The sequence below is a fragment of the Sphaerodactylus townsendi genome, linkage group LG12 (genome assembly GCF_021028975.2).
Source record: "Sphaerodactylus townsendi isolate TG3544 linkage group LG12, MPM_Stown_v2.3, whole genome shotgun sequence".
Lineage (NCBI taxonomy): Eukaryota > Metazoa > Chordata > Lepidosauria > Squamata > Sphaerodactylidae > Sphaerodactylus > Sphaerodactylus townsendi.
This window is the reverse complement of record NC_059436.1, coordinates 41,518,599-41,529,194: the sequence shown is the minus strand read 5'-3', so window position 1 is coordinate 41,529,194 and position 10,596 is coordinate 41,518,599. Positions and strand designations below refer to the sequence as shown.

At 45.5% G+C, this 10,596-nt stretch overlaps 1 protein-coding gene across 1 annotated transcript; it reads right to left on the bottom strand.

The window, feature by feature from the left end:
• Window positions 1-4,379: 4,379 nt before the first annotated feature.
• On the bottom strand, window positions 4,380-9,886 carry ATP6V1G1 (ATPase H+ transporting V1 subunit G1). Its single transcript, XM_048513348.1, has 3 exons — window positions 9,681-9,886; window positions 6,383-6,483; window positions 4,380-5,171 (listed from the first exon to the last, which is right to left on the bottom strand). The coding sequence occupies exons 1-3, from the start codon at window positions 9,760-9,762 to the stop codon at window positions 4,998-5,000; spliced, it is 357 nt and encodes a 118-aa protein (XP_048369305.1). The 5' UTR covers window positions 9,763-9,886; the 3' UTR covers window positions 4,380-4,997.
• Between the last annotated feature and the right edge of the window lie 710 nt (window positions 9,887-10,596).

Here is a 10,596-nt window from a genome sequence, read left to right as displayed (position 1 = left end):
TTAATTTATTTATATGTTACGTTTTTTATTTATATACGCTATTTATATGTTACGTTTTTCCCCGCCAATCTCCTGAAGGACTCAGGGAACCTGCAATGTCTTGTTCGGGGGAGTGGGAAATCTCATTTCCTGCCTCCCCCATTTCCCTACTTTTTCCTGACAGCTTCCATAGTCTTTCCCTGCTTTCTTCTCTCCAGTGATGAAGGGAGGGGAAACTGCACCGGGTTGAACTGCCCGTGCGCCCCTGACATGTGACTGCAATGGCAGAGCCCAGGGCAAGCTCCCCCAAATGTCCCCATTGCATCTACGCCCCTGCTTCTCTCCTTACCAGCCAACAGATCTTTATGAGCCCACTATCCTCAGCTTCCTCTCCCAGCAGCCTCTATCTAGGTAAACTGCGGCCCTTTTGTGCAGTGTCAGGCTTTGCCATTCACCAACGTACTTTTTATTTGCGTCCCATTTTTAGCTATATTTATTTGGTTCATTTATATCCCTTCTTTGGCCACAGCGGGGACCAAAATAACTTACATCGCTCTCCTCTCGTTTTTCCCTTCACAACCACCCTGTGGAATATGAAAGGATGTAAGTACATGACTGGCCCATCACCTAGCAAGCTCCCACGGCAGCCTGGTGATTTGAACTTGGGGCTCCCAGACCCTTCTCTGAAGCTCTAACTGCTAGGCCACACTGGTTTTCACAGGGTGGATGCCGTTGAACAGCAGCAAGCAGCCCAACCTAAGTGTGTCATGCAGGTCATCCAGTGGTTGCTACCAGCCCCATGCCCAGCTCCAATGAGTCCTCCCACAAGGCCAGAATATTGCTCAAAAGCACCAGGATCCATTTACTTTTTACTCTGCTGATGGGTGGAAATAAATCTACAAATAAATAATTACTGAATGAAACAGAAGTGTGGCAGCATTTGCTACTTTAATACGTGCATCTATTTGTCTGGGTTGTTTTAACCTCTCCCAGTGGGTTCTTTTAATATTTCAAATTGTTTTGCAAACATGCGACATTTTCCAAGTTTGTAGAATGAACTGCCTTGTCTGTTCAAGGTCTGCACGTTGAAGTATCCACAGATGGAGCCACGTTGACAATTAGATATATTGACGATTCTTCTTAAGAACATAAGAACGAGCCTGCTGGATCAGACCAGAGTCCATCAAGCCCAGCACTCTGCTACTCGCAGTGGCCCACCAGGTGCCTTTGGGAGCTCACATGCAGGATGTGAAAGCAATGGCTTCTTCAAGCCTTAGTTGCTTTTTCTGGGGAAAGCAGTCAGGGAGCAGACAAGCCTCTTTTAAGCAGGTTTTAGGTAGAGATGATAAGCTAATCAGCACACACATTCCGAAGATGTGAAGGTTTTTCCATACCGTGATTGGCTCTCCGCCACCCGCTCCCCCACTTTGGCGGTACAAAAAAGAAAACGCCTGAAAGATTTCAGTGGCCGCCTGGACGCCAATTCTTTTGTGAACCTGGCTTAGCAGCATGCAACTGTGTTGTGTCAATTTGCTCTTATCTGCAGAAGTACAGATCCAGTTGCTTATTTGTTGAGAATAAGGAAGTCTACAACCACATTATCTACAAATCACCAGCTCTGGCTGCAACAGAGATAAGTGATTGTACTGCACAGCAAGAAAAGCAGGAAGAATTCTCAACAGGCTGACTGTTGTAGCCCATTTCCACCACCCCGGAGAACAAAAAGAATAAAAGAAAATTCTATTTGCCTCACTTGCTTTATTGTCAGTTCTGGGCTCCCCACGGCAGTAACTTGTTGCCTGTTTCAGCAGACAGAACACCAAAGCAGGCTGCCAAGACTAAAAAGCAAACAAATATTATTTCACAAGACAGCCTGTCAGAAGCCTTGCTGTTCTTTCTAGGAACCCAGCTCCACAACGGCCTCTCATCACTGCAGATGCCAGAAAAAGGATGATATGTAATGCTGCTCTTCCTTCGGAGAAAGCCACTAAGAGGAAGCGAGGGCATACCTGGAATGGCGACTCTCATGGTCACTGTACCTAAACGGCTGATCCCGCTGTGGATGGCAAAAAACGCAAAACCAGTCCAACCACAGATAAAGTAAGGGCCCTTAATACATTTGAGGGGCTCCGGAAGTAAGCAGAAAAATATGACTTTGTAAATTAAGCAATATGCTGCCAAAGGAGGTGGTGATGGCCACTAACCTGGATAGCTTTAAAAGGGGCTTGGACAGATTTATGGAGAAGTTGATCTGTGGCTACCAATCTTGATTCTCCTTGATTTGAGATTACAAATGCCGTAGCAGACCAGGTGCTCAGGAGCAGCAGCAGCAGGCCATTGCTTTCACATCCTGCACGTGAGCTCCCAAAGGCACCTGGTGGGACACTGCGAGTAGCAGAGTGCTGGACTAGATGGACTCTGGTCTGATCCAGCAGGCTCGTTCTTATGTTTTTAAATGGGGAAAGAACACAAAGATTGATGAGGTTTATTATTATTATTATTATTAAGCCTTTATTGGCATTAGAAAAAGGAAAAAGATTGATGAGGTCTGAAAATACTCCAGCAGGCCTGAGATGTACAGAGTGGCTGATCTATTTTTTTTTTAATAAAAGGGGGGGGGGAGATGCAGGGATAGTAGGGAATTGATCTGCTCATATTCCTGAGGGTAACTAGGATCCAGAAGGTAGTTACTCCCCCATCCCCACTCCATGATTCATTAGAGAACCCAGTCTTCAACTATAGCTAACTTCTTTCTATTTTACCTATCATAACTAAGAAGTATATCCTGCAGATTTCTGTCCCAAAGCTTTTATCTTACACCATGTTATACCACTGGACTACCAAAGTACAGTCTATTCTACTGGCAGCAGTTCTCCAGGGTCTTTCACATGCCATTACACAACAGATCCATTTAAAATGGAGATGCCAAAGTCTGAATTTGGGACTTTCTGCTTGCAAACAGGACTCTCAACCACTGAGGCGTATGCTCTCCATTGCCAGAACTAGTGGTATTAGCAGTTACTTTCTTTTTCATTTCTTGCGCATTGGCCTCATTGAATAAGGAAGACAGATATAGAGATAAAGTTTAAAAATGGCTTTAAGCTATTGAGAAAGATTTTAAATAACTATGACAGGTTCACTTGGGCAGCGGAAGAGGCATTTTAGCATTGCAGACTAGGCAATGTACATCTATGAAGCATTTCAGAATTTGGAACGAGGTATGCACCACTGGCTAGTTGTTTTTCTTTCAATGAAGTACATGGAAAACACAGGGACTCCTCCATTCCGGTCTTCGCTTTCACAGTTTTGCAGATAACAAGCAGCGATTTAAATATGTTGTCAGGATTGAGTATTTTGTCTCCAAGTATCACAAAAGTGAGATGGACCCACACATTTTGACTTTGCTCAGTCAGACATTTGCCATCACTACTGACTACCCCACCCTATAGCTTCTATTCCTTCCTGAGCACTTGGGGTGGTAGATGAATCAGCATCAGTTTTACAGAACAGCAAACTACAGTTGTCCTTCCCACATCGCGGAGAATGTGACAACACCCCCACCCCCCCAAGATCCAGAAAACTGCGTAAAACTTGAGATGCAAAGATCACTGCGAGATGTCTCGGAGAGATTGCTGTAAAACAAGCTTTGAACCACAGTTCTTTTTCTGCAAATTTAATTTTAAGGAAAAAAATGTATAGCTGCTCACTAATTTTATTAAACAGTTATGACATTAAAATTCCAATTTGAAGTGCCAACCCATGATATGCTGCGAAACCACAATTGGGAAAGTTGTGGTGTGGAACTGTACAACTGTAAAAGACTCATGCTGCTGATGCCATCTACAAAACACTGTGCAAAACAAAACCCATAAAATGTCTGAGTCCAATGGCACCTTTAGAACCAACCCGGTTTTATTCTTACTATAAGCTTTTGCATGCGTGCACATTTCTTCGGATACCACTGGACTCAAAACTTTTTTTTCTGCTGCTTCAGGCCAACTCGGCTATTCATCAGAACAAAACCCAGTTCTCTGCCAGATCCATCAATCCACAAAGTAATATGGACTTTTACAATGCTTTCAGCTAGATGGGACCAGATTAAGAAAACCCTCCACCCCCAAGTCCTCTCCAACACAGGGAATTACCATACTGGGTCGTGCTGATACTACGGGAATTGGGAAGGCCCTATGCAGTTAAAAACAATCTCTACCACCACCCTTTTCCAAAACCAAGGAAACTAATTTGTGAAAATGCCAAGAATTGCTATAGGATCCCCCCACGCCAGCTGCAGCTAGATTTTGGCACACCAAGAGAAGCAATGAACTGACCATCTAGCCACTCCTGGAATTAGTGTTGTAAAGGAAGACAGTGGAGACAAGAAGAAACGATTTTAAGCCAACTTCAGGTGGTTAAATAAGAGCTTTACTCATCTTCAAGCATCTTCAAGGTTGGGCATCCAGTTCAAGTTAAATAGGAGGATACAGACTAATTTTACTTAAACAGAACCTACTTCAGAAATCTTCCACTATTGCACAAAATGGTTTCTCTCTGGGATCTAGTCTCTATGGTAAGATATTCAACATCAGGTACAAAATCCAGTTCCCTAACAAGAGTGTGATTTGTCAAAGGATCCAGTTCTCACATGTTCACCAGGTAAGAGCTAAACAGAAGAAGGGAAGAAAGCCCAGCAGATCTGATGGTATTCTTAAGTCCCAGGATACTTCTTGGACACAAAATGACAAGTTTAATACTTAGTCGGACGTCACCTCCCATTCCCTTGCCGCTTTGAATTCCCACCATAATGCACTTTAGGGACAGACAGAACTAGGACATCTTTGGATATGCTCCAAAAAAAATTGTACAAAAGGGTTTGTGAAAGATTTCAGTGAAAAAAGATTATCTACAACTCTTTTTGGAACTAAGGTCTTTTACAAAGACAAAAGAGCAACACATCTAAGAGTACTGACAGAGACAGGGTTGATATTGCTGAATACTTCCTGAAGGGTGAGTTGCTCCCTTTATCCATTAATGCGATAGTTCTCGTGGATCTCCGGTTTTATGTCAAAGACAAAGTCCAGCAGGGCTTTCAGGACCTCCTCCCTGTTCTTTTGGAAGTTAGCCTGGAGGACGGTCATCTTCTCCTCAGTATCCTTTTCCACCTCAGTGGTCGAACTGCCGTGGGAACCGAGCGCCTAACACAACGAGGAAGGAACAGAGCAGCAGCAGCGTGAGAAACATGGTGCAGAGAAACAACTTTGCGCCTCCAGGAACAGGACTGCCACAGATGTTTTGTGATTGAGCACAGTCGCATGCAGCAGAATGAGGTCAAAGCTGGTAGAATGTACTAAACCAATTCAGACAGCAGGTGGAGGGGGTACCATTTTTAACACTCTCCCATATAAAAGAACTGTACATCTGGCTTCACTAATATGAACCCTATACATTGGGATACATTGAAAAATATTTTTTTTAAACCCCAACAATCTGAAGTGACACAAGCCATTGTACAGCCTTAGTGATCCACCACCTGACTCTGCTGCTATGTGTAGACCAGGTCTAAATTAACATTCCAGAAAGATCTCAAGAGACAGAGCAGGCCGAATGTACGTGGTACCCAACTTGGGTTTACATGACAAACCTGCATTTAAAGACAGGTCCTCTGTTACAGAGATCAGAATGTCAAACGAGGATCTAAAAGATCCTGGCTCAAACCTCCGTTCTGCAAAAGAAGCTCTCTGGGTGACCATGAGCCAGGCACTCAGACCTAACCTACCTCACAGGGTTGTTTTGAAACCAGAGGGAACAATAAACCATTTGGGGTCCCCATTAGGAAGAAAAATAAGAGTATAAATAATTTAACAAAGGCTGCCTTACCTATTAATTCAGCAAGGAGGGTGCATTAGTGGATGCGTGCCAGCTCCTTTTTTCCCCTGCAACTTTGGCTCTCAGTTCTTTATAGGAGGTTAGACTGGCCAAGGCCTGAGCTAGAGGCTAGGGCCTTTTTAGTTGTGGTTCCCCTTGCTTGAAATGGAGCACCATTCGAGATGAAGGCTAGAATGTCCTCCCTGTCCTTCAAGAGAGATGACAGCCAGTCCTATTTCAGAGGGCCTTCTATTACTTTGACTGTACTTCCTGCTATTTTGTTAAATGATAGGGTGTGATTTCAAAGAATGTCTACTTGCTTTTAAATCAACTGAGTTGTTCTTTATGTAGGTTTACACCTTGAGTGTAAACCTTTATGTAGGTTTACACCTTGAGTGTAAACCTACATAATCAGGAAAAATGAGTAACACATGCTTGGAAGAAATAAAAGAACTGAGAGAGAGAGAGAAAGAGAGAGAGAGAGAGAGAGAGAGAGAGAGAGAGAGAGAGAGAGAAATTAGCAAGTTTGAAATTAACCAACCGCAGCTTCCTTCGCTTTGAAGTCCTTCTCCCTCTGCAGGCGATACTGCTCAATTTCAGCCTGGGCTTCCTCTTTCGCTTGTTTCAGTCTCCGATTCTTCCCTGTTTCCAAAAAAAATTGAGAGAAGAACATTAATAGTCACCAGACAGCCACTGTGGTGTAGTGGTTAGAGCACCAAACTCGATTCTAGGAGAACCAGGCTCAAATTTCTCTACCACAGGGAGTTATTTCGGGTCAGCTGAACTCTCATCCTAACAACCTTACTGGGTTGTTGTGAAAAAGATGGGGGAATTCTGTATGCCACCCTGAGCTCCCAGAAGGAAAGATGGAATATACTATTTTACTGCAGTTCACTTGTGAGTTGGGCAGCAAGAAATTGATTCCGGATTTTAGTGGTGGGCTTTCATTGGTAAGACCTCCCAAAACTTTATTTAATCATTAATGGGAAATAAAAACTTTATCACTAGAGGAGAAAATCCATCAGCCTTACAGGGCAATTTCACTCAGAAGACCTAAATTCAGATCCTAGACATGAAGCTCTCTGTTAAGCCTTGAGCTAGTCTGAGCCTGGAAATTAGGTTGGCCAAGGGCTGTTGCAGAGCTAAAACAGGAGTAGGAGAACCATGTAAGTTACCCAGTAATCTTTAGAGGAATATCATGTGCTAAAAGAAACACTGCACTCAAAAAGCAATCAAAAGTAACATGGCATTGCAGGGGGAGGGGGCTGTAAAGAGGGACAAAAGTCAAGTGCCCAAACTAGATCTGTGCCAGTGGGCACACCTGAAACACCTCTTGGGATCAAGGTATATTCTTGTATTTATATCTTTGTGTTAAGTGCTCCATATGCTTATTTGAAATAATTAGTATCAGTGGCCCACATGACGCAGCGATTAGAGCAAGGGTGTCAAACATGGGGCTCGGGGGTCACATCCAGACCCTTCAGGGGCTTATCAGGCTCATGAGCCAGGTGAGGCACCACCATCCCACTCCCAAACTGGTCTGGCAAGTCCTCTGGCTCACCAGTCCAGACACACACACACGCACGCACGCGCACACACACACATATAATCCTTTTAAATGTTTTAACTGCTTACATTGTCGCCTTCTATGCTGTGCACCGCCCAGAGCCCTTCGGGGATGGGGCGGTATAAAAGCTCAATAAATAATAATAATAATAATAATCCAGTCCCATTCTGGGGCCAGCCGAGGCAGCCACACACGCTTACCACATTCATGTCATATCTGGATCTCATAACAAATGAGTTTAACAGCCTGGATTATGGTGTTGGAGCCCACGTTCAAATCCACACTCTGCCATAGAAGCTTGCTGGATGACCTTGGGCTAGTCACAAACTCTCTGCCTAACCTAGCTCACACAACAACCCCATAATGTGAAGAGGCTGACTCTTTCTGAACAACTCCATCTGGTTGTATCTTGTCCATCACAAGGTATCTGCTGGATGTGGCCAGTCTGATAGTCCGCTATTTTGCAACCTTCCTACATCTAGCACAGTGGTGGCGAACCTTTGGCACTCCAGATGTTATTGACTACAATTCCCATCAGCCCCTGCCAGCATGGCCAATTGGAGTGCCAAAGGTTCGCCACCACGGATCTAGCATGATAACCCTAACGACCTTGGTAGTGTACAAGTGCCAGGCTTTGACTCTCTTCCCAAGCACAAAAAGTGCATGCAAAACACACCACTGAAAACCCTCGGGTTTTAAATGTGCACAAGATGCCGACTTCCCAGTTCACGAGCAACGCCACAAGCTGCTTCCTTTTGGTTGCTCAGTCCTGATTTCTCTTCACTGTTCAGAGAATCAATCCAGAATAACACATCATGTGGAACAGGGCTCTTGGCTTGGTGAACCCAGATGAGGCAGCCCAAATTTGTTTGCACATGTTTGTAAAATGGAACCACTTTCAGGTTGTAAGCAGGTTTGGGTCCCCCCATCCCAGGGAGATACACAGCCTGAAATGCTCAAATATAAATGTGACTTGGGAGATCATTTGCACACCACAACTAAGCAGCTTGCAAACAACGCAAAGGTTAAATTGACACTGCATGACCTGGCTGATAAGTGGGCTCTCAAATCACTCTAATAGTTCTACTCTTGAGTAAAGAAAGAAACAGAAGTGATGCAGTGAGTCAACAGCCCAAGATAGCCCAGACTTCCCAGTTTGCTTTCTTCTCCTCTTGGCTGCCAAAACGCCACTACATAACTCTCAAGTCACTGTAAATTCCTGAAAGCCCAAATGTGCTCCCTCCCTCCCTCTCTGCCCATCTTTACTACCAGATCCCTTCCCGTCTCCACCAATTGAAACTCAGCTTTATCAGAACACACTAGAAGGATGAATGGCCAGCAGAAACAATCTTCAGTCTTGTGTGGCCTACTTCCCTTTTCCTCTCTCTTCCTTCTATTTCCTACACACAGCCTCCAATGGTGGGGCTTATCTTCTATGTTTCCTGGGTATTGTTTCTGGGGTTAAGATTATGTTCCTGGGCAAAAGCTAAAGGATTCCTAGATAGGTCGGGGAAAAAAATCCTTTAAAAGCAACTGAGGACAGCTAGCAGTCAGGTGGATGGGCCAGATGGAAGCTGCTTTGTCATATGGCCCCCTATATTCACAATCTAAGAGCTGCCTCCACCATATACCCATGACTAGTGTCTCACTACAATGTCAGAGCTAGCGGTCTCATCCCTTCCTTTCCACTCACCCAACCTGACTCAAGCCCCAAACCATCTTCTGAGAATTATTTCCTCTACTGATGTCCCTTCTCATTTTATTCTTCCACACTGTTATTCTCTAGAACATAAAGCTATGCACTCTTTCCTTCTCCTTGTTCCATCAAGCAGAGACAACCCCCATTTTCTAACACAATTGGCCATGCTGGCAGGGGATGATGGGATTTGTAGTCCATGAACATCTGGAGAGCCGCAGGTTGCAGACCCCTGAGCTAGCCTGACTGAGACTGTCACATAAAGGCCCTTCTTTGGCTTGGATACACCAGGGCTTGAACCCCAAACTTTAACACTCCTTGCAAGTCAGCCACCCTCCATTCCCCTGCACAGAAAAGAGAGTCGATTGAGCATCATAGCTGAGAACCACGAAGCTGGCCGATTGGCTCTCTCTACACTCACCCTACCTCACAAGAGTGTTGAGAACACAAAACGGAGGCAAGTCTCTACGGCAACCGGGACTCTTGGTGGAAGGGCAAAGGGGGAAAACAATGACGCTTAAGCACCCGCTATTGAGCGCCCTTTCCTCCCACCCTACCCACAGTTCGGTCACTCACTCTTGCGGGCCTCGGCGACCTTCTCGGCAGCCCTCTTCTCGGCCTGCAGCAGCTGCTGGATGCCCTGCGACTGACTGGCCATGGCTGGTGGCGACGGAGTCTCGAACTCGCGGCGGCCCCCTGCAGCTCCTGCCGGCCCCCTCGGGCTGCTCCTCTCCGCGCCCCGGCAGACAATCAGCTGACTTGTCACCTGACTGACGGGACACGCGCTCGCTTGGCCACGCCCCTTCCTGCTCTCCGTTGTCGCACTTTCCATAGAGCAAAGGAAAGAGCGGCGCCTGCTGAGCCAGAGGGGGAACGTCGCTCTAGGGGAGGGCGTGGCTATGGCAGAAGCAGGGAGGACCGGCCAGCCAAGCGCTTCCAAACTAGGATTTTCCACCCTGCTTCAGCAAGGCATCGCTGTAAGCTTAGATGGCTCTGTCGTTGGAGAAATCTCACTGTCCTCCCATTGTGACCTTCCAGATGTTCATGGACTACAATTCCCATCAGCCCCTGACAGTATGGCCAATTGGCTATGCTACAGGGGCTGATGGAAATCATAGTCCATAAACATCTGAAGGGCCAGAGTTGGACTCCCCTAGTATACACTGTACTTTCCTGGTGCTCCTAATAGCTTGGTTTTCACACTCAAAGAAGGCTGCACTGCACCATTAAATATAATGCGTTTGAAAGTAAAGTCAGTCCCCTGTGCAAGCGCATGGTCATTATTGTCCCATGGGGTGACATAACATGACATTTACTAGGCAGACTATGTTTACTGGGTGGTTTGCCATCCCCAGTCATTTACACTTGAACCCCAGCAAGCTGGGTATGATAGGCACAGAGCAAACCTTGCTCTGTCAGGTTAAAATAAACCAGTTCCATTCCTCTGTTTCAAAGTTTTATTCGTTCAGAACTGCAGTTTAGAGAGATCTCC